We start from the raw sequence: 23,211 nt of genomic DNA, 5'->3' as shown, positions 1-23,211 counted from the left end.
GTGCATGCCATTAGCATAACACTTTGCATCAGAATGTGCCTTTTTGAAGGAAGACTTCAAATTATGATTCAATACAGGCAGCCTTCCAAATAAACACTAATGGGTAGGACGTCTCCTAAGCCAATAACCCTGACCTGGGGCGCATTGTGGAGGAAGGTGGGGAACTGCCGCATGGAAACCTCGTCCTGTAAGAGAAGGCAAGGGGGTGGGACAGAGGGGACCCCAGCTAAAGGGACGTCTGACAAGCGAGCAGCCAGGGCAGCTGAAGGATGGAGAGCACCCAAAGTGATCCCTCACCCCCATCTCCCAGGGTGGCCATAGGGAGATACGTCCCTGCTCTGCCCCACCATGGGTCCCAACCCCGCCAGCCACATACTCCTGGTCACCACCCCCTCCAGGTGGATGACGTTGGGGTGGTCGAACTGCGCCATGATGCTGGCTTCACTCAGAAAGTCCCGTCTCTGCTTCTCCGTGTAGCCTGCTTTCAGTGCCTTGATGGCCACGGGAATTTCCCTCTTCCCTGGCAGCTTCAGGCGGCCATAGCACACCTCTCCGGACTCCCCTGCAAGGCAAGGGAGGGTGAGGGCATGGGGACATCCTCAGCTTCTTGCACTGACCTGCCAGCACCATGGATCACCCGGACCACTGGCATGATGGGAATAACAGAAATATCAGAAGCCACCTCTCTCTGATGCTTTTTACTGAAGGCGATGGGCCAAGGGTGGTCACAGTGGTGCTTGCTTTACTGCTTTTAATGAATAAATCTGGGAATCTCTTAGCAGCATGGATATCTCTCAGAGCTAGGCTTCCTCACTGCTCTGCTTGGCTCTGCAGTGTCCCCCAGCACACAGGGTGAGCCCTTAGGGTGCTGCTGGTGAAGCGCCAGCTCCGGCTCTGCCCTGTGCTTCCCCACAAGCCCCTGTTCCTAAGCAAAAAAAACTTTTGTCCTGAAAATCTACCGATTTGCTTGCAATTTCATTTGCATCTTGTCACCCCAGTTGCTTGCTCGAGGTTGTGTGTGCTGGCGCACACAGGACAGGCTGAGCCATCTTCTGCATCAGGCTGAGCTGTGGGTGCCATGCCAGCCAAATAGCAGCCCTCTGCCTCCGCAGAGGTTATTTCATGCCCAGGGACTCACCGGACCCAATGACCTTCTCAATCTTGATCCGAGAAGCCTCGATTTCACGGGTGAACTCGTGCACAGCTTGGCAGGGGTCCTCGTACGTGTGGGGGTCCACATAGAATTTTGACTCGGGGAACTTCACTGCCAGGTTTCAGAGGGGAGAGTGGAAATAAGCTCCTTCAGGCAGCGCCGCCAAGAAGTGGGGGCCCCCAGCAGCCAGACAGAGGCTGGGCAGGGGCAGGGCTTCATGGATTGGCATGCGGAGGAGCCACAGAGGTTGCACCACCAAGGAAACCCAAGGCACTCTTCAGCATATCCGTGTCCTCAGAGCAGCCCAGGACCTGGCTGCCCAGGTCTCCTCCATGTGACTGTCCCCCTCCATCACCCCCCGACCCCTCACCCGTGAATTTTCCACTCCTCTGGCCTGCTGCTGTCTGGGATGAATGTGCTGCAGTCCCATCTCAGGCTGTGCAGCGCTTCAGCCCCGCTACCAGGGTGACCCAGCACCAGAGCCCCTGCTCAGCTCTCCTAGGCACATCCCCAGAAGCAGGCGGGGGTCAAAACCCTTCCCCCTGGAAACCACAGCAGCACCAGAGGGTAATGGTCCAGGTCCCTGCCCATCCGCAGGGCTGAGATCCTTCGCACCCCAGGGGCAGCAGCAGGGAGGGTCCTACCTTGCCCGTTCTGATAATGCATCTTCTCCTCGTCAGATTCCTGGAAAGCCTTGCTGTACCCGCAGTGCCTGCCGTGGGTACACAAGGGTCAGAAGAGGCACTCCTGTCCCTCGCTCCCACTGTCAGCCCAAGGGTAAGGCGGAACGCAGTGTGCGCCGGGGCTGTAGGCAGATCCAGAGGAGCTGGAGGTAACGCTGCACCCCTGCCTCTTGCTGGACCAACACTTTGGCCTGAAGCGAGGTGCTTCCCAGGTGGTCCCCAAGGCTTGGCAGTGCTAAAAGCTGCAGCCCTTTCACCTCCTCTGTGCAGTGGCATGTGTGTTCCACACGCCTGGCTCAGCCACGCAGCAGCGCATAGTCCCTCTTGGACCTTTCTGATGGAGATCTCTCCACTCCTGACCTACCTCCTAGACCACCCAGTCAGCCCTCATACTGGTAGTGGTGGAGGTACTGGTATTGCTATGGCCATGGCTATTGCTATTCAGCCTGCTGGCATGAGGGGAAGGTCTGGAGATTGGCTCTGCCTCAGGGAAGGTGGAGGCATGGTGACTTCTAAGCGGAGTTAATGAGCAACTTGCTCATTAACCCCTAACCTACAGGTGCTCTGGACAAATTGAGAGGAGAAAAGCTGCACCCAAATTCTCCCATCCCTCCTGCCCTGCTTGGTGACAAGCCACACTGACCTCCAGAAAACACATACCTCTTTTTGCAGATTAGGACCACCAGCAACGCCACGAGGCCAGTGATGAGTGTCAGGCAGATCCAGACAATCGTCATGGTGTCGTACCGGAGTGAGACTGGAAGAAGCGGGGTAGGAAGGAGGCGAGCTGGAGCGAGGACCACTCTGCTGTGCTCAGAAACTCACCTCACCCAGGGGGTCATGTTCTTCAAAGAGAAAGCACCATTCCCCACCCAGCTCCATCTTTGGGGCTCTCCCAGTGTACAGAGACCATTTACACATGGGGAAACCAAGCACAGATCCAGGAAAGCCACAGAGATACAGCAAACCCATGCAGAGCAGAGCTGGGAGCCTCACGTCCTCACCAGGTCTTCCCTGCCCTAACTGCAAAGTCCTCCCTCCCTCTTCTTTCTAAACGCATCTCAGGAGGGCAACCTCAAGCAAGCCCTGCAGGCTGACACTGAAGGAGATGTGCCTCCAGCCTCTCTCCCTGCATGGCAGAGGGACAATCACTACGGACAAAGGCACCACCATCCCCCATGCTCCCTGCCCCACACCTCTCACATCCCACCACTGCACACTCACCCGGCTTCCCCGTTTCCACCTCCACGGTCTGACTGAACCTCCCACAGCCAGCAGAGGTGCGAGCCCGAACCTGGAAAATGTAGCGGGTCGCAGGCTTGAGCCCAGAGATGGTGGCGGTGGTGCCCTTGGATTTCAGAGTCGAATAGCTCTGCATTTCCTTGTCCTGGGGAAAACCAACATCAAAACCCTTCCTGCATCAGCACAGCAACTACGAAGTCTTCCAAAATAGTCCTTTGTGCAAGGCTGGCTGACAGCAGCAATTGCACCAGCAGGATCTAAACTGAGCCATGCCCCTGCCTAAATCCACCACACAGGGACTGGTTTGTGGCAGCAGGCTCAGTGTTACCTTCTCGTAGTACTTGATCTCGTACTCCAGGATGATGCCGTTGGGCTGGTCTGGCTCCTGCCACAGCAAGGTGACGCTGTTCTGGCCCGTGCTCTCCTGACGGACCACCACCACCTGGGACGGGGCTGGGGACACAGAGGGCAGGGTGTTAGGGTCCTGCATGGCTGAGGGCAGCAGAACACAGCAGCAGGGAAGAGTAGAACTGGAGCCCTGTGCAGCGGTTGCTGGTTTAAACCATGTTTCTGTTTCAATTAAAGCCATGCAGAGATGAGTGCTGTGGAGGGACTTGCAAACAGGCTTTTGTTCACTTTGGTTGCCTCAATCTCTTTCCCATGGAGTGAGCAGGCTCCAAGGAGATGAAAGAGGAGGGCACTGCCCCAGCGCAGGCAGGAGGGAACACTAGTGCCTCACTGGGATCTGGAGCCAGAAAGCAGAAGGGGCTGCGGGGCTGGAGGTCATGGAGATGCCAGGCAGGACCCCGACCCCTCCTGCCCCACCTGGGGAAAGAGAAGAGGGGCGGGGGAAGAGGGAAGGGAAGGGGAGGTGATAAATGCCCAGAGGGGTGGTCAGGGAGTAAGCATCAGTCTAAAGGTCCCTGGTGTGTGTGTGTGTGTGTGTGTCCTGCTCTGAGGTACTCATCACCTGCTTGGGCCTGGGCTGGGAGCCTGTGAATTGCTCCTTGTACCTGCTGTGTCTGAACTGGAGCTGCCACAGCCAGAGCAACCAGCTCACTGCCTCTTTTCCCTCTGGGAAAATCCCCCCTGGAAGGACCCCAGAGAGTGTGGTGGGGTGCTGCAATGGCCAGGGACAGCCATTGGGTCCGACCCATGAGAAGGAGTCAGGCACCCCCTTATGATCCTCACTGCCAAGTGAAAAATGTGATGTGGTGGCTCCAGGGCAGATGGAGCTGCTCCCTGCCGTGGGGCGTTGCTGGGGCAGCACCGAGACCAAAAGAGGCTGCAGGGGCTGCAGCAGCAGTGAGGCACACAGGGACTGACAGGCAGCAGTTACAGCTCAGTTCATCTTCGAGCCCGCTCCTCTGAGAAGCAGAAATCACTGTTGCCACACAGGACCCCGGGGAGCTGGGACAGGGTGGGATGGTGGGAATCAGCTAAACCCCATGGGCTCCTGCAATGCCATCTCTCTGCCCCAGGGCACCTCTGCTGCACCAGCTCCTGCCCTGCACAGCCGCCTGGGGCCATGGGGACAAGAGCAACACATGCCCAGCATGGGGACCCCTCCCTGTGCAGTGCAGCGGGGGTCTCTCCGCCCCTCTGGGTGGGCAGGGACTCTCTATGGCATGCAGCAGCTGGAGCACCTCGAAGCTCAACTTCAATCACCACCAAATTCTCCACCCCACTGTTTTCACGGCACCTGCTCAGCATCCACTTTTCAGCAGAGAGGTTGAAATGGGAATATTCAGCACTTCCTGAGAGCTGCCCCCCTCCAAGGCATCAGGACGCTGCTGCTTGCCAGCACTTGGAGGGATCAGGCAGGAGCAAGCAGGCAGGACCGAGCTGCTTCCACGTGGGCTCGGCAGAGGGCTGAAGTGCTGCAGGCAGGCATTAGTGACAAAAGGGCCTTGTTCTCATGCCAGCCGTGAGCTAACCCAATGAGGCTCCCCAGGTTCCTCCTGCTGGCACCACCACCATGAGAGCAGAAGGGGCTCAGCATCCCGGGAAGTTCCCGTGGGCTCATTTCCAGCTGGGAGGATTAACAAAAAGGGTCAGTCCCTGCCCTGTCCCCTCTGCCCACAGCGTGCTCCATGGAAAGGGCTTTAGCTGGGCTCTGCTCTGGGGAGGTGCCCAGGTGACCCTGGAGCAAGGTCCTGGCCCAGCCAGGATAGAGCATTGCTGAGGAGTAATGAAAGAGCATTTCACAGCAAGGGATTTGCAAAGATGAGACATGCACAAGAGAGACATCTCCCAGCAAATGTTGCTGTCACCTGCCAGAGCCTGGCCTTGGTGTCAGCTAAGAGCAGAGCATGAACTGCTGCTTGGCCCTTTGGGAAGGGACAGAAGGCTGGAGGAACATCCTGAAAGATTCATGCTCCAGTTAGTGTTCCTGTCAATAAACAAGTGTTCTCTGTGCCCCCTGTCTCCTGCAGAAAAGGAGCCTCCACCAGTGGCTGCAAGCTTGAGTGGAGAAAAGGGAGGATGAAAAAGGATACCATGAACCAGAGAAGGGCAAGTGTTGCCTTGGGCAGCAGCTCATCTCCTGTCCACCCTGGCTCCCTGAACCCCCCTCCAGCAGCAGAGAGGATAGGGGTCACATCTCTGGGGGCCCCATGCGCATCACCAAACCTTGGCTGCTAGGGCAGGTTCTGGCTCCTGCAGATACTGGCTGGAGCAACGTTGGAGCAACATCAGCATCACGCACACAGGCAAAGCCTGGCGGGGGGTGTCTGCTCCTCCTACCTGCCTGGTTTGTCGTGATGTTAGCGACCGCAGCCCTCCTGGACTCCAGGCTGAGATCGGACACGCCGTTGACAGCCTCCACCCAAAAGGAGTAGTTGGTGTGGGCCAGGAGGTTGGTCACCGTCAGCGCTCCCTGCACCAGGCTCATCTGCTGGGGCATGAAGCGGATCCCGCTGCCACACGCCTCGCACTGGCCGGCGTCCCCTGCGCAGCGCCTGCAGACCACGTTGTACATGACGTCAGCCCGTCCCCCCTTGTCCAGGGGTGGGCCCCACTCCAGTGTCACTGAAGTGCCATTTACACTGGAGATCAGGTTCACAGGAGCAGAGGGGGGGCCTGGAAAAGATTCAGAGGTTCAGGCAGGGCCAGGGCTCCTGAAGCAACAGGGACTGGTGGAGCAGGGGACCAACGAGGGGTGTACCTTGGGCAGCATGTGCCTGAGTGTACAAATGATGCTACGGGGAGCGCAGAGCTGCCCAGAGGGTGAAATGCTCCAAACAGAAGACAGCAAAGACACAGACAGGTCTTGAGGTGACATGCCTGGAGGTAAGGTGCTCTGGATCAGGGTGCCACGCACCAGGCAGGGAAGAGAGGCAATGGGGATGTGGGAAGATTTTGGGGGAAGATCCAAGGTGTCAATGGACTGGAGGCTGGGGAGCAGGACCTGCTCATCTAAAGGGAAGGATTAACTCACATTTCCTGGGGAGATTAACAATCTGGAGTGGATATGACCTAGGGAAACACAAGTCAGACGTTGCTGACTTGTTTTTCACCCTGGCTTTGGCTAGAAGCTTTTCTGCCCTCCTGGACCCACTGCAGAGAGGAGGACTCCTCTTGGGATGCTCTTGGCCCCTTTTAATAGCACCAGGCCCTTCAAAGCAGCCTATTGCAGAGAGCTGCGTGGGAACTGTATACCAAGCCTGGTGCCATGTCTACCCACAATGAGGGAGATGGCAGCAGCACTTGCGCTGTCCCACAGCCTCCCAGGGGTCTGACCGCCCTGGGCATTTCTGCAGGGGAAAGTGGCCAGCAAGTGGCTGACACACTGGCTGGTGTGTGAGCAGGCGAGCTCTCTGGCAGAGCCATAGTCTCGCCCTGTTCCGTTGCAAGAGACAGCCTGGGGAGGGGTGTGGGCTCTGGCCGGGGATGTTTGGGGAGCAGCAGGATGAGGATGAGCAGGCAGCGAGGGGGTGCAGCTAAAAGGGGTCTCAGCTGATGCGCCAGAGGGGGACCCGGGGCTGACTGTGACAGCGCCCTGGGCAGCGGGCGCAGAGGTGAGGGTGCATGACGGGCTCAGCCCGGGAGCCTCTGCTGTGCCTGAGGACGTGGGACCGGCCCTGCCGCCATGCGGACAGGCACCTGGGCCGACGGGGTACTCACGCGTGCAGGCGGCCGATGGGGGGTCTTGCACCGCCCTGTAGAAGCTGCTGTCGCAGTGGCACACGCGGGCCGCCCGGCTCTCCGAATGGCTGTGCAAGGGGCACTTTGCACACAGCTGGTCCCCGGGGGCTGACTTGTAAAATCCCAGCTGGCAGGCTGCCGAGGAGGGAACAAGCAGAGGTCAGAGGCACGTGCCTGGGTCAGGAGCACACCGCAGCTTGGCAAACCCCACCAGCGCAAGGCTGGACCCCGCTCTTACCCAGCGCATGGGAAACCAGCCCTTCTCCCCAGCACACAGGTAAGTCCAGCTGGAAACCGCTCCTGTCCCTCCCCGCAGGCTGTTCTTATTGCCATCCTGGTACCTGCTCCCCACTGCTTCATAAAAGCAGACTCAGTGCCTCTGCTTTTCCTGAGTTGCCTACAAAACTCAAGGTGTTCCCCTTCCACCCGTGCCTGCTGCCCAGAACTCTCCCCACCGCAGCCACCCCTCTGGGCCACCGCCTGGCCCCCAGTGCAGGGACCACTGCAAAGACCAAGCCAGGCAGCACTGGAAATCACCTTGTAAACTTGTAAGAGCCGTCATTTACAGGGCAAATTTATGGCACAGCCCTCGTTTCACAGTGGTTGCCACACTCCTCGCGCTGGGTGTGCCCAGGTGCTCAAGAGCGTCCATGTGGGCGGTTTCAAGAAGTAAAAACTCGGCACTTGGGACACGGTGCACATCCCTCTGTGAGCCCCTGGTCTGCTGCCATCTGAAGCCACAGATTTACTTGCACAAACCAAGGGGAAACACCCTCTCTCGTTTCACACTGCAGCACGCGGGCAGTGCACATGCACTGCCTGCTCTCGGCGAGGGACTCGAGGCCGAGTGAGCCAGCCCGAGCCTTTCCTGACCGCACTCCCCGCCTGCGGCTGCTCTGCCTCCTCCGGTGCCGGGGGCTGTGCGGCAGGAGCACCGCTCGCCCTGCGCCCGGGCTGGCGCCAGGCTGCTCCCTCCATCCCCGCTGCCCAGCGGGTGAATCATTTGTCACACAAACACCTCGGTTCTCATTAGGAAAATCGATTAGCTGGAGAGTGACGTGTGGCACGTCAGGTATCCCCCTGGGGGGGAAGGATCTGTCCTCTCTCGCAGGTTTTGATTCTGAGTAAGGAAAAGAAGCTCTGTCTGGGTTCCCATATTCATCAAGTACTTCTAGGACCGGTTCCAGTGATTCAAGCATTAATCCTGGCTCTGACTCATTTCTGGTTTTCCCTGCTGAGGTAGTAATACCTTCATTTTCCCATCTTTACCCCCAGTGGCCACCTCTGCATACTGCCTCAATTTTTGCTTCCAAGCATGTGGAAGGGTTTTGTTTGCGATCCAGCATCCCCGGTGGTCTGGGTCCCTCCGTGATGGCTGTTTGTTCTGCTTCTAGGTGCTGATTTGTTTTCTCATTAATAGCACTCTTTTCTTCACCACCCATCTCCCCAGACTGATTGCTACCAGCATATTTCACGTATCACACACTGTACAGAAATACCGCGGCCTCTTTATAACTGAGCTGCTTCCAGCAATGGCAGCTGAAGGCTGTGCTCCAGCCACACGCAGCCCCAGTGGTTTGCTGGTCCCTTTTCAGATGCTGTCATCAGCTCCTGGGGCAGTTTTGCACTGAATGCTACTTTAAAGGCAGGGGAGAAATACCACCGGTATTGCCAGAGATGTTGGTATCACAGCTTGGTATAGCAGGCTGGAAAAAAGAAAGACCAGAAACTCCAGAGTTTGTTCCCGAATCCCTGCTCCTCCAGGCCCTGAATTGCATCAGAGCAAGGAGCAGAAATGCTCAAACGTGGGGATCCAAGGGAAGGCAGATGTGACTCATGGGGAAATTGCAGCAGCTTGGGGCTTGCTTCGCCCCGCAGTTCCCTTGGCACCTTTCGCCGCCTCGAGGACGTCAGAAGAGGAGGGGAAGCAGGGGAGGCAGAGCTGGGAGAGGTTTGCTCTCCCCAGACAGCCCCACCAAGGACAGCCTGGGACATTTCCCCAGCTCTGGTATGGTCGTGCCACACACCAGGAGAGCCAGGGGCTCTGCCTTTGCCGAGTGCCCTCTGCTTGGCACCACAGCGCCCTCCTGTCTGCAGCCCCCCAGCTCTGGGTGCAAGGCTGAGATGAGTGCTGCTACACCCTGCTCTCAGGGGACAAATCCAGGGGCAGCCAGCTGCGGAAAAAGCCCAAACCAAATCTCTAAGAAAGAAAAGCTCCCGGTTCCTCCGTGTGGGAAAGATGGAAGACACAGCCTGAGCACGGCCCAGCAGGTGGGAACTGAGCAACGAGGTAGCCCCGCAGTCCATGCTAGCCAGTGTCCGTGTGAGGACCTTCAACTGTTGTGTGAACCCTCCCTTGTACCTGCAAGCCACCACCATCTTCCACCCACGCAGGAAACAGCAGCCAGGGACTCTTGGAAGCACTGGAGTGGTTCCCCCCACCAATATTTAATTAAGGGCAGAGAAATCAGTGCTGTATGGGGTATGGAGAGACGGGCCAGCAGGAAGGATGGGAGCATGAAGCACAGCAGATTTGCACCAAGATATTGTAATCACTTAGCATTAATGCTGTAAAAAAATGTTAATTACCTGTAGCAATGATTCACAATTATTTTAGATGCTCTCAGGAGGAAAATTATCCTAAATGACAAATTATGGGTGAATTTGTGCGCCAGGGCAGAGGCATTGACAGCCACCTCCCGGCACCGGGACAGCACCAGCACGTGAGGAGCCGGGAGGGCAACGGAGGCTGGGGCAGGCACTGCTCTGGATGGGGTCGTGCACCTCCGCGCCTCTCAGTGCTTGCATTAGCTGGAAGCAGGACACACATGCCAAGACTTTTGCAAGCACGGGGGACAGGGCACCAGCTTGGAACCTGTACAAGGTATGAAATCACAGCTCCATGGCTGTGGCTGTAACACACACTGAAGCCACCAAAGTCTGAAGCCACCCAAATCTGAAGCCACCCACCAGGGAGGTGCAGAACCATGGTCCTGCTGTCTTCACTGCAACCAGCTACTGCTGCCTGCCAGAAGTGCCCTCCATGGAGCCCTGCAGAGGGTGGGGATTTATTTTTTTAATACTATTATTTTATGCAGTCAATACTTGTGCTCTGTGTTTCAGGATCTCGGGTCCTCTTTGTGCACCACCAGAAGTCCTGCTACTGGTGTCCTCCTCCTGTCCCCAGGGCCATTCCCCCAGCAAAGCCCAGCCAAGGCTGCCAGTCCTTGCCGTTCCATCTCACGGTGTGGTTTTGCAGTGCACACGGGACAGCAGCAAACCTTCGCCCACAGCCCAGCTCGACTCGCACATCGACACTGGGCTTGCAGCCCAGACACCTGGCTGGTCCCAGTGTCACAAGCGGAGCCTACCAGAACAGACACTAAACCTGTGCTTGGCAGAGCACATCTCCAGCCCTCTGCTGCAGAGGTGGGTCCCTAGTTATCACCCCAGCCTCTTGGGGTCAATACCACAGGGCTTCCGCAGATCCCCGCACCCTGCAGAGCGCATCTTGCCTGTTCTTCCCAGCCCACCAACTCCACACTCTCAGGCATAGCCAGCTCGAGGGGCTCCAGAGCAGCAGCTTGTCTCAGAAACAGCCAGCGCGGGGAGGGCTCTGCCAGCCATCTGCAGTTCGGTCCATTTGTTTCCCTCCCTCTCTGTCCTCTGGGGACAGGACAACATCTGCTAACAAGCTGGCAGAGCTCGGGAAATGATAGATGAACCTGTCGAGGCTACGCTAGCTGGGAACAAGTTGCTCTTCTCGGCCTGAAGTTGCCGTCTGGGAGTAGTGCTCTGCAGGTGGCCCTGGTGGGACCACCAAGGGCTACTTTGGTGGGGCTGCAAATGCGAGCATCGATGCCATGTCACTCCTCTCAGCTCCATCCTCAGCCCAGGAGGTTTGGGCAGGGCAAGGGCATGGCTGAGAAGGTGCCATGGGGCAGCTCCACGGCACTGGTGCCATCAATTGCCCCTTTCCCTGACCCTGAAACAAAGTTGGGCATCAGCAAGCACCAGAAGAACAGCTGTGTACCTCCCTTTGCTGGTGCGGGGAGGAGATGGAGATGGAAATAAGGGTGTCACAGCCACAGTGACAGCCAGATGCAGGCACCAGTCCCAGAGCCCTCCGGGCTGAGGGAGAAGCTAGCATGGAAAATCCCAGCTCCTTTCAATCCCATTTCAGCATGATGCCTCCAATCTCAGCTCCCACATGATGCAGATACCAAAGCAGAAGCATGTTATTCACAGCCATGTCTTAAAAAAGAGGCGTCCGCCTCATCGCCCCAAACCTTGTGTTTGTGCAAAGCTGTGCTCCCCTTTCCCTGCAGCCTCAGGTCAGCCCAGGCTCTGTCCCCAAGTTGGTCGGTGGTCTGGAAGGGGGTTCGGGGGCTGTCTGGGCTGGATCTCCTGATCCCTAGATCATGCATCACCCCAGGGCCCTGCTGATGCTCTGTGCATCCTTCGCGTGCTGCTCGCCCCCGTGCTGTCTCACGCCCCCAATCACTGCCTTACCTCTCATCCCTGAGCACCCCCTTACAGCCCCTTGCACAGCCCAGCCCCCACCTTGCAGCCCCTCTGCACAGCTCACAACCCTTCCCAGCCCCGATACCGCCTTACAGCCCATCACACCACCCTGCACACCTGAACTGGTCTCACATCACCCCAGACTCCGCCTCACATCACCTCCCGGCTGCTTGGCCCTTCTTCCCACAGTTCAACCCATCTCACACTCCTTCCCACCCCCGAACGTTGCAGAGAAGGGAACAGCGGGAGTTTTCACCCGCAAAGATTTTGCAAAGCTAGCAAAACCCTCTGCCTCCAGCTGGAGCAAATGGCGCATGCAGCAAAGGGCACCCTGCACAGCTTCTTGCTCAAGACCAGATCCTACCCATGTCATCACTGCATGTATGACGACCTCTTCCCCTTCCTGAAAACACGGTGCTGCTGTTGGCATTTCCCCATGATGGAGAAAGGGATCCAAACGCGGGTGGTGCTCAGCTCTGCAGGAGCAAGGGCTGTGCTGGCCCCTGCCGTGCTTTTCACTTGCTCAAGACCCAGATTTCACAGCCACCAGGATAAGGAGGGCCCTGCTCTTCCAAGTGGAGTAACTCCACCTGTTGTGCTGGGCAAACTGGAACCATGGTGGTCCAGACTGGCTGCATCCCAAACTGGACATCTGCATGGTGCTGCCATAGAAAAAACAGCTGGTCTTGCCTCTTGCCCTGAGTTCAGTACTGTTGAAAGCACCCCCAACTCTGCCCTACATGGTTTTTTTTAATTAAAAAAAAAAAAAAGGAAAAAAGGAGGGAACATCCAAATCACAGTGTGCTGCGAGAGCGGGTCTGCTGCGTGGTGCAGACATCCTTCTGTGGGAGTGGAGCTGAGGCGATGCTGTGCAGACTTATGTAGGTGAAACAGCCTGGCACGCTCTCGGAGTGAAGGCTTTTTTATAAAGCTGATCCGGGGGAACACTACAGCTTGTAGGAGTCAGATGGAAACAGGCAGCCTAATGCTAGAATTAGAAAAAAGCTATTTTCAAAACTCCGCCTTGTTGGAGGGTTTTAGACAGAACTATCCAAGGCTTCTGACAAACCCCACAGTTTTCAGCAGGCTAAACACAAATGCAGAAAACGCTGTGTCCAGGAAGGAGAAGGGCGGGATGGGAGCCACCCCTGGGGGCGACAGTGCTGGGGGTGACCCTGCGTCCCTGCCGTGAGGCTGCGGGGAGCAAAGAGGCGTGAATGAAGAAACGATACAGAAAACACTGAGAACTTAAACCCAGCCCCCGCAGGAACCAGTGTGCAGCTTTGGAGGGCATGCGAGCCCTCTCACCACAGGCATATGGCCATGGATATATACGGGCGCCGAGCTTTAGACTGAGTAAATAAATAAATGCGCTCCAGCAGAAGCAAGTGAAGAGCATGAGAGGGGCCAGCCCTCGCCCCTGCAGAGCTGAGTACCACCAGCATTTGGATCCCTATCTCCGTCGTGGGGAAGCGCCAGCAGCAGCATCGTGTTTTCAGGAAGGGGAAGAAGTCATCACACAGGCAGTGGTGACATGGGTAGGATCTGGATCTCATGACAAGTACAGAACAAATCTTTGGCACGGTCCTACTGCTCTGTGGGATGAGGAGCATCTTCCCCATGCAAGGCAATCACACCAAGCCTCCAGATATGCTGGCAGCGAATTTAAGGTCCCCAGCCCCCCGTTGCATTGCAGCATCTCTGGTGTAAGGACTGGTGCAAAATGCCAGGTCTTCCCTGCAGGCTGCCTGTTTCTAAACTCTCCCAAAACGGCTTCCCCTTGGTCACCCAGAGCAACAACCTGCGTTCATGACCTGAACCTGGCCAAATTCTGCGGAAAAGAAGAGTTCAAACCAAAAAAAACCCCACATTCCAAAACTGGTGAAGGTCTTTGGGTCCAGCCAGTACAGTCCAGCTGCTCTTCGGCACTACAGAGACCTACCAGGCACAAAAGAAATTTGTTTCATCCCCATCAACACCCTGAACTCCAGCCTAGCATCATTCTCACCCTCTGTCTGGCTGAACACAGCAAACTCGGAGGAAAAGTGGCAAACAATAAAAAATTCAGCCAGGGACAAATCCCATAGCTCTGTTGGTGGGGATGGGGCAGCTCTGCACTCACCTCTGTCCTTTCTGTTTGTTCATAACGAGAAAAAAAAAAAAGGTTTTAGGTGTTAGGGGGGCTGCTTTGTTTTGTTTTCCTGGTAAATGCAATTGGCCACTTGCCTGAGGTTTAGAGGAGGGAGTGAAGGTGCTGGCGTCACCGAGCTCACCTCGTCCTGCCCCCTCTGGCACGCTCACCAAGCTGAATTAGCCCAGCGGACCCAGGATCCAAACAGCTTGACTAGCAGCCAGGCCTGGGGCTATAAGCTGGAAGTCCTGCTCAGAAGCAAGCGTGAATCCAAGGATCCCATTCCAGGGATGGATAATCCTCCAGGGGAAGAAGTTTTTCCTGATGTCCAGCCCAAACCTTGCCAGCAGTCTGTGTCTCTGACACATCTTCTTTGCAGTCTGTTCCCATCTGAGGTCTGATACCTGCACCCCAAACAGTCCCCGCTTATGTGGTTCGGAAAACAAACTGTTTTCTTTTTTTTCTTTTTTTTTTTTTTTTTTCATTTTTTTAGGGTGAGAGGCTTTGCGTGAGATAAACAGAAGGCGATGTAATCTCACCAGCCGGTATTGCCTGCATTTTACAAAGCGGCTGACTGGTTTTCAAACCAGCAATGAAAATCTTGTGAGTCACGAAGTTTCTTTGATTCTTCTTGCCTGACATCACTGAAAGGACATTTGCATAACTCCCATAACGCGTCTTCGAAACCATCACTGCTCCTGCCCTTGGAAGGTTTATTTTGGTACACTCGTGGCAGAAGCCCTCTGTGGTGAGCCCTGGGGGCAATGGTGCAGCTGAGCGCTGGGCACAGCAGCCTGGTAGCCTGCCAGGGGGGTCCGGGAGCCTCTGAGGTGCAGCCCAACCACCCAGCCCATGGCTCGGAGCCAGCACGTGGGCTCTGGGACCTGCAGAGAAAGCATCCTTGAAACCCACACCGACCTGCAAAGAAATGCGAAATGTCTTCCAACATGCTGGTCTGGAGTTGCAACAGGAGGCTATTTTACACGCATTTGTCTGTCACCCCTAGTATTATGGTGCATCTGCTTCCAGGCAGGATCTACAGGAGGTCTGGTAATGGGTGCACTGGAATCCCAGGCTTGCGGAGTGACAGAGGTATGTGTGACCCCCAGGTGTGTTTGGGGGGGCCCCCGTGTAGCTCAGAGCCAGGAAAAAGGGGGTTTGCTTGCAGTCAGCCCAACAAGACCAGTGTCCTGTTTGCAACCGAGCAGCCTGTGTCGGCTGTTCCACGTGAAGACATAACAACCGGAGCTCATGGTTGCTCTGTGATGTTCTTACACAGGTGGGGAAAAAAATCGCCATTAGCAGAAAAAGGGGAGGGAAGCCTGAGGCTTCCCAGAGCATCTCTGACTTAGAGAGGGATAAGGAGTTTGGGGAGAGAAGGGAATGGAGCAAGGCTCTGGCAGGCTGCCCTAACCCTCTAGCATGTCTCTCCTCCTCCCTGCATGCTTCGCTGCCCCTTCCGCACCGAGGGAAGGGAGCAGAGGCTGTGCTTTCCCTGGGCAGGGATTCAGGAGCCAGCAGCATCCCCCCCTGCAGCGCAAAGGGGTCTGTCCCCTTGTGCCAACTGAGTGCAGGTCGCATGGCTCCACCTTTCCTCCCCTTTCAAAATCAGCATCTGGACCACATCTGTTCACACAGCTGCACAGGTTTGCTGTCGTGGCCGCAGGTCACTGCCCAGCCCAGCCCAGCGGGACCCTGTGCATCTGACCTGGGCTCCCTTGCCAATGGCTTCGCCTCTGTCATTTTGTCTCCTGGCGTTTCTAGGGCTTACCCTGACCCTGTGTGGCAAGGGCTGTGACCACCAGCACCGTATGTGGGCAATGGGGTGCAGCTGGATGGGGTTCCCCCTCCTCTCACACCATCCAGTCCTGCTCCCCCCACCCCACCAGCCGGAATGTTAGTCTCCACTGACTTTCTCCATAAAGGTCCATGGATGCAAAACTTATTCACAAGCATATAATTACCAAGCTGGGTATTTTCTCCTCTTAATTAGCAATGCCGTGGTGCTTTAATTGCTCGATTAAAGTTGCCCACGAGGAAGGTTTAAGGTACATTAAATTTGCTGATTGGTTCATCAGCATGAATCTCAACGACTGGAAAAAATTAACTGGCTTCCAGATTGCTAACCAGACTCCCCAGATCCATTTCCACCAGCCATGTGCCACAGGAGGCATAAGGGAGCCCAGCAGCAGAGGGGTCTGCCCATTGTCCCAGCAGTCCTTCCCCTATTCCCATCCCTCCTTCAGTTTGGGAGCTGGATGGCAAAGGGTCCTGGCAGCGGCAGCCTCCCTCCCTTCTCCTTGTCCAGAGGACATGGGCCATTTTTTCGGCTTAAGCAGAGATGGGTAAAGACTACCCCAGGGCTGGATCCTCCTTCAGCCACACACATCAGCCCCCTGCTCGGTAGCTGTTCTCCCCCAGCCCTAGCAGGCTACAAACGCCCATCGCCATGTGCAAATGGGCTGATGGAGCAGCAATCGCTTAATTGTTGGTCCCTCATTGCTGTTTTCCAGCCAAAGGCAACATCAAGCTGAAGCGTCTGAGCACCACAGAGGAAAAGCAGCCAGAGCGATCAGGACACCCAGAGGCTTAGACGCCTGGTTCCAAACTTCTGATAAAAATGCCTGAACCATGTGTCCTGCTCCTGAAACCCATGGATATACCACAGAGATACTCTTTGGGAACTGCATTTCTGCCAAAGGTTCATCCACTCGCTCTGAGGGCAGGGAAAGGGGCCCTGTCCCTTCTGTTTTACGCTTTTCCATTTGTTCATTAAAGAAAAAGCTTCCTGGGAGGTTCTGCGTGCCTGGAGGTGCCGTGGCTGGAAGCTGGATGGATGGAGGGTTTGTGCCAGCTCCCAGGGAGCAGCACTGGGATCCGTAGCTGTGGCACTGTTACCAGCGGTCCAGACCAACTCTATGCATGTGTACAACTTGCAGTCAGCAAAACAGATTTTGGCCCAGCTTTCCAGATTTGCTCACTGATAGCTGGTGCCAGGCACAGCCCAACAAATAATTCAGGTTTGCCCCAAAATCCTGATCCCAATGCAAAGGCCATAGCCCCAAAGAGCCACTGTCCTCACCTGCTGGAGCCTCCCTGTCCACCTCTCTGTCCATCCATCTATCCATCCATCCATCCACAGGACGTGGTGCGTGCGTCCTGGCTCTCAGCCCCACGGCTGTTTGAGGAGGTGGCTGGTGGGTTTCTTCCCTTCCCACAAGCACAGACCCAGGGTTAAAGTGCTCCCCTCTCTCATTTCTCTAATTGCACTGACCTTTTTGAAGTGGGTCTCTATTTGTCCTGTACAGCAGCTGCATATAAATAAGGTGAATTATGCTGATTGTCTTCTTATTTGATAAATTGCTGGGACAGATCCTTTTCACATATGCTATTGCTTATTCTGCTATTTAGGCAAGGCAGTTGCTGTTTGCTGCGTGTAAGAGACACTAACATGCCTTGCTGTGGACTGTAGGTTTCAGGGAGGAAAGAGCAGCACATGCGAGGCTGGCTGTGGATGACAGGGGTGAGGGAAGCAAAGCCCTTTAGAGCCTTGAGAACGAAGGGGGAAAGCGAGTGAGGCAGCAGGGCTGAGCCACCCTGGGAGAGAGACCTCGAGGGGTTTCATCCTTGGGGTGGCCATGGCAGAAGATGCCATGGGACTAGAAGCCGGGAATTTTAGGAGCTGGCAAACGCCAGGACGCCCTCAGCAGCTGTGGCAATTCATGCTCAAACCTGGTTTCTGCCCAGTAAGGCCCTGCGGCACCCGTGCCCAGCTGCAGCTGTGATGCTGAAGATAAATCAGGCAGATGCCCCTCACATCCTTACAGCAAACACCAGGACATCACCAGACAAAATCTGTGGATACCGCTGGGGTAAGTGTAAGGAGTCAGAGATCCTCCTGCCCAAAACAAGGGGCACCCAAGGTGATGGCTGGCAGTAAAGGGGACGAGAGGCAGAGGAGTCCCCCAGGGTCCTACGTGTCCCCCAGCACGTCCCACCTCACCCCGCCTTCCCGGCTCTGTGGCACAGCCTTCCTTCTCCTGCGAAGGGCTGGGAACCACTCTGGCCATCATCTGGTTCCCTGAGCTGTCTTCCATCACTCTGGCAGGTCCTTAGACAAATGAATGTTAGAGAGAAGGGGGAGAAACCTCCACTGTTCAAACATCTTTAGCTTTGACAAATAAGGTGTCTAGCTGTGAAAGGCGGAAGGAAATTAATTTGGAATCACATTTTAAACACTGCCATAGAGGCAAAGTATCTTCTCTCTAATTTTTTTCCCCCCAAGCAAAAAATGAATTTCCCTGATATTTATAGAAAGATTATTAGGGCCACAAGGAGTGATTTATATCATCTCATCCCTGTGACGGAGAATGAAAAATGGCTAGGGGGACAGCCACTGGAATCCTGCTTTTGTCCGCCTGACAATTAAAACGGCTAATTTCCAACTCCGACAGATCCGCTGGGGTTATAAATCATTCCAGAAAGGCACTTTTCACTGTGAAAAATGAACTCTGCCCCAATCAAACACAAGGAGCTTAGATCAGAAATTTGCATCTGTTTGCTTTCGTGTGTAAATATATGTACTCCTGCTCCACACCCACCCACCAAAGGCACTGCTAGGCAGGAGGGGCTGCCCTGCTCGCTGGATGCTCCCCGTGCTAGGAGCTGGATAAATGGGGCAGGGAAGGCAGGAGGGTGTGATGCCACTGAGGTTGGCAAAGTTCCAATGACATTTCTGTCCTGTTTCTGTCCCCACAAGCCCCAGAGACCTTCACCCAAGAGTGTTGCTGGTTGAGCAGTGTGGGTCTGAGTCTGCCTGCATGCAGAAGGGTCAGCTTCTGCCTGTGTCCACCCCATCAAGGAGGCAGCTTGGACCACCCTTCCTCCCGTGCCATGCCTATGGGTAGGGCCAAGCCCACCAGAGACAGGCAGGAGGGCAGAGCAGCTCTTCTGCAGCTTTGCTCTCAGGAGAGAGGCAAACGTGCCCGAGGAAATGCAGGAAAATTAGACAGGCTGAGCACAACACTGGTGCCAGGGCTTCCCTAAGCCCCCAGGCTTTGGGGTGGTGATGTCCTGGACTTTGCAGGACCACCAGAGGGGGAATATGGGGAAGGGGTGTTTGGACGTTCTGAATCAAAACTCCACCTCACAGGTCCTTGCAGTCACAGAGCTGAGACCCTGCCATCCAGGCAGCCCATGCCAGTGCCCCTGCCCCCCTGCCCAGGCCCCACGCATGCTTAACAGCCACTCTTTCAGCTGGGAGAAGACGACCCTTTCTGAATTATCACATCTATCCCAGGATGACTTTCAAATCAATGGTCTCAGGCTGGAGGAGTTTTCGATAGAAGCATTTATTCTGCTCGTCCTTCCCACTGGGTAGCTGGGGACCTGCCGGGGCCGGCACGGGTCCCAGAAGCACCTGGATCCATTCCAGTCCAGCATTGGACGTCCTAACCTTGCATCAAGTCTCCCTAAGACAAATGTTCCACTTGACATTTCCATGAAATTCAAACAAAAGCCCCACACTCTTATTTGTGCTGCTCCCCTAAACACTTCCCGTAAAGAAACCGAGAGCAAACAAATCTGTGCAGAGGGCTCTCATGGGGAGCCCCGGAGCGCCGTGCTCTGTACACACACATCCCGCCGCCTGGTGCACGGCTGCTGCTGGTCACCCCGCTTCCTTATCGCGGTTTGTACAGTCGGCAGCCTGACGTCTGCCCAGCAGCACAGAGGGCCCCCGGGAAGGCTCTCGGCACCCCCAGACGGCAGGGCTCTGCAGCAACCCCGGGGAGGGGTGATGGATGGACGCGATAACCTTGTTTCATAAAAGCTTGGGGTTTTTCTTTTTGCATTCCTGGCTTTCAAACCCCCTGCCAAAGGCAAGCAAGCAGTGGGGCATCTTGGAGAGGCCAAGCTGTGCTCTGTGCACCAGCAGAGGTCTCAGCACCAACAGGAGCTGCTGGGGGCACCAGGCTGGGGCCTCTGGGCCATGTGCTACATGTTAGGGGAAGAGGAAGGCAGCGCAGCCCCCGTCCCACTGCCAGCCCCCATTGCAGAGCCAGTCCCCATCCCAAAGCCATGCCCTCTGCACCAGGACCTGCCACGGCCAGGCTCACAGGAGCTCCCAAGGAGCTTGCTGGTGGTACCAACAACACATTCTGGAAGCATGAAGCCGGCCAGCAAAGGCTTGGGCAGCCCTTGGCCTCCACAGAGGCTGGCTGTCCAATTTTTTGTGAGCAGGCTTCTGTCCTCAGCCCTTCTCCAAAGAGGCAGGAGCCCCCTGCAGCCACCCCTCCTCCCCTTGCAGGCACCACTAGCAAGAAGCAGGGACTCACCCATGCAGGAATCCTGCTGCTCTTCGTAGCCAGCACTGCACACACACTTCCCAATGGGCACCAACCATTCTCCCTCAGCACTGCAGTACATTTTGGGGGTGTCCCTCTCCTCTGAATGGCCCACGCACTCTCCCCGCACTTCCACCAAGGAGGATGAGTCTGCCCCAGTCACAGCCTCGGAGAAGGATGCCAAGTTCCTCACCATTGCCGGGCACTTCTTGTAGTACACCCGCACTGAAACAATGGCGATGCAAGCGCCTATGTCCTGGAAGGCCAAGTAGAAGCCCCTCTTGCTCAGCGGCCCCACGCCCCGCACCTCCGTGTTCAGCTTCAGGCGCCTCACCCCCAGGTCCACGTTGGTGAAGCTCTCATCAGCTGCAATGGTGTCGATCTTCATAAACTGGCTCTCCCGGGTGCTCGTGCCCAGGTCCCGGTCGGACTCCAGGTAGTAGAGGTTGAAAGTCTCCTTGCAGGTGCCCAGCACACCCGGCATGCTGTTGCAGTCCCGCAGTGTGAATTTAATCTCTGCATAGACCCGCCGCGCGCCATCCCGTTGGACCCAGTTGGTCCGTAGCCAGTTGTTCTGGTTGGGGGTCATGACATTGCAGACCTGGTAGGTGTGGATGGGGCTGAAAAACTCATCCATTTCATTGATCGAATCCCACTGCGGGAGGGAGAGAGAACAGGTCATTCCAGATGGCCCCGAACACCAGGTGAGCACGGGGCATGCAGGAGTCTGTGCCATTGCCCACCCCGGGATGAACTCCCTCTGCTCCTGCAGCTGTGTCTGGACGAGAGATCACTGCTGCTGCAGGGCAAAGGGAAATGAGAATGAGCAGACTTTACCCAGCACTAATTTGGGCAGTCAGGCTCACAGCCCACCCCCGTGCACAGACAGGAAGGCTTGCATGAGCCTGATCTGACGGCAAGAACTGATGGCCCTGTGCGTTTGCAGCAGCTCCAAACCCTCCAGACCAGGTCTGCAAGTCCCCTTTCTTGGTGTTCAGCCTGCCATTCGCAGCAGGAGGAGGAAGGCACCTGCGTGGTGCTCACCTGAGTTCTTCTGCCCCATGAAATCTCCATGCACAAACGAATCAGGCTGGAGAATGAGTTTCGGGGTGCACACCACAGGGGCAGCATGCAGTGAGCACAGGGCTTCCCGCAAGAAACAGGGGTCCTTGGGGCTAAGAGCCCCCTGCTTCCCAGGCGAGGTACGGTCAGTGTGGCTCTTCAGTGTGCGCCTACCGAGAGAGTGGGCTGGGGCTGGCTTTGGGAACCCGGGGGCTTACAGCTTGGCAGCTCTGGGGTTGGAATTCAGCGTAGCACTGGCAGCAGGGTGAGCTTGGGGAGGAGATGCTGGGCAAAAGCAGTCTGCAGCAAGCAGGGTTGCAATGGAGGGGTGGTCTGGGTGAGTTTAGAAGGCCAGGAACGGTTGTGTCACCGAAGGGAGGGATGCTAAGTGATTTTGACGGATGAGAAGTGAGAAGAAGTGGTGAGATTTTGGACACGAATGAGCTCCATAGCTGAGGGACAAGTTGAACTTAGTTACTGGGGGCTACAGGACACTTCCAGGAGCTCGCTCTTGCCTTACCTCTCCCTCTCCAACCCCATCAACCCCTCACCAGGACCCACAGGCCCAGGAGCTTCCCACCACCTCTTCCACTCACATCCCTGCCCAAACCAGGCACCCCAGTCACATCCCCCATGTGGGGGGTGTGGACCCCTGAATCCTTCTTATGGGAGAAGGAGGAGGAGGAAGAGGAGCAGAGGCCTTCAAACCTTCTGACTTCTCCCTGGTCTTAGCAACAGGCTTTGAAGATGCCTGTGTCCCACCATCATGCCCAAGTCCAGCTGTGAGGGACAGTCCCAGACGCAGCCCTGCAGAATCTCGAGGGCAGGGAGCAGCCCCCAGCTCAGGACAGTGGGTGCCCTGTCTCGCCTGTGTGCTGGCCAGGGGAGCCAAGCACAGCTCCAGCGGTGGTGCACAGAGCAGGAAATCAAATCTCTTAAGCAGCATTGCAAGTACATGAAAATAAACTTCCGGGCTTGCTCTGATGGGGGCAAAACCAGTGTTTCCTTATGCGAGTGGTGATCTGTGTTTCACTACAGAGGCAAAACCAGCAGCAGCCCAGAGAGCAGGAGCCTGATGCTCAGCTCAGAGGGGGTGAGCCTGAGGACTTCACCCCAGCGACTGTGGGGGCGGACGGGGGTGCAGGTCTGCTGGGACAGGACACAGCTCGGCAAGGGCATCACACCCCAGAGCGTAAGAGGTATTGGGAGGAGGTTCTCAGTGATAATTGTAAGACAGTCCGCTCCCTTCTCCCCTCCCAGATGGGAAAACCTTTCCTTGTTTAACCTCCTTAACCTGCAGCTCCTGGGGAGGAGGCATTGCTGTGCCCTCTGCTAGGGTGGTCAGAGCAGGCATTGTGGTGATGTACACCTTAAAAATTCCCCCAGCACCTTGCATTTAGGAGAAACCTCTGCTTCTCACTCCTAAAGAGTGTAAAGCAACCTGGTAAAAGCAGCAGCTCCAGGTGCAAACTTCGGCGAAAGCTCATTCCGCATGGAACATGCTGGCAAAGGGTGTGAAAGTCAAGCCACTGCCAGGAGAGAGAAATATTTCTGGTTCTTTTAAAAAAATTATCTTCTGAATTCCAGAAATGCCCAGGTTCATCCTAGGACCTGCTCTGCACCCCAGCACTCAGGTAGGCAATGTGGAAAGGGGACAGGCTACCTGTGCCCTTTGCTGGAAGGGGGAGCGGGCAGCACCCCTCTTATTACACCTCGACTTCCCCAACCACAGAGGTGAGCCCGTAGGAAGTGCAGTGACGCCCGGGATACATTCCTGTCATTTGGCCAAGGGGTACAGGGGTGCCCCGAAGTGTCTGCAGCAGCAGGCACAGAACAGCCCCCTGCACACTCCAGCCCCCTGCACACCCCAGCCCCCTGCACCCCCCAGCCCCCTGCGCACCCCTGAACATCCCAGTCCCCTGCCCC

General features: G+C 56.2%; 1 protein-coding gene across 1 annotated transcript in view; it reads right to left on the bottom strand.

Moving 5' to 3' along the window:
- The window catches only part of EPHA8 (EPH receptor A8), a 61,197-nt gene that overhangs the window by 6,759 nt on the left and 31,227 nt on the right, over positions 1-23,211 (bottom strand). Inside the window, exons 3-11 of the mRNA XM_035900575.1 lie at positions 20,215-20,878; positions 7,204-7,359; positions 5,824-6,159; positions 3,407-3,531; positions 3,061-3,223; positions 2,497-2,593; positions 1,798-1,865; positions 1,139-1,264; positions 377-562 (exon numbers count right to left, since the gene is read on the bottom strand). Of these exons, the coding sequence (XP_035756468.1) occupies positions 377-562; positions 1,139-1,264; positions 1,798-1,865; positions 2,497-2,593; positions 3,061-3,223; positions 3,407-3,531; positions 5,824-6,159; positions 7,204-7,359; positions 20,215-20,878 (1,921 nt within the window). The remainder of the gene's footprint in view (positions 1-376; positions 563-1,138; positions 1,265-1,797; positions 1,866-2,496; positions 2,594-3,060; positions 3,224-3,406; positions 3,532-5,823; positions 6,160-7,203; positions 7,360-20,214; positions 20,879-23,211) is intronic.

The sequence above is a fragment of the Egretta garzetta genome, unplaced genomic scaffold (assembly GCF_000687185.1).
Source record: "Egretta garzetta isolate BGI_Z169 unplaced genomic scaffold, ASM68718v1 scaffold108, whole genome shotgun sequence".
Classification (NCBI taxonomy): domain Eukaryota; kingdom Metazoa; phylum Chordata; class Aves; order Pelecaniformes; family Ardeidae; genus Egretta; species Egretta garzetta.
Note: the sequence above shows the minus strand (reverse complement) of the source record. Positions and strands in the feature narration are given on the sequence as shown.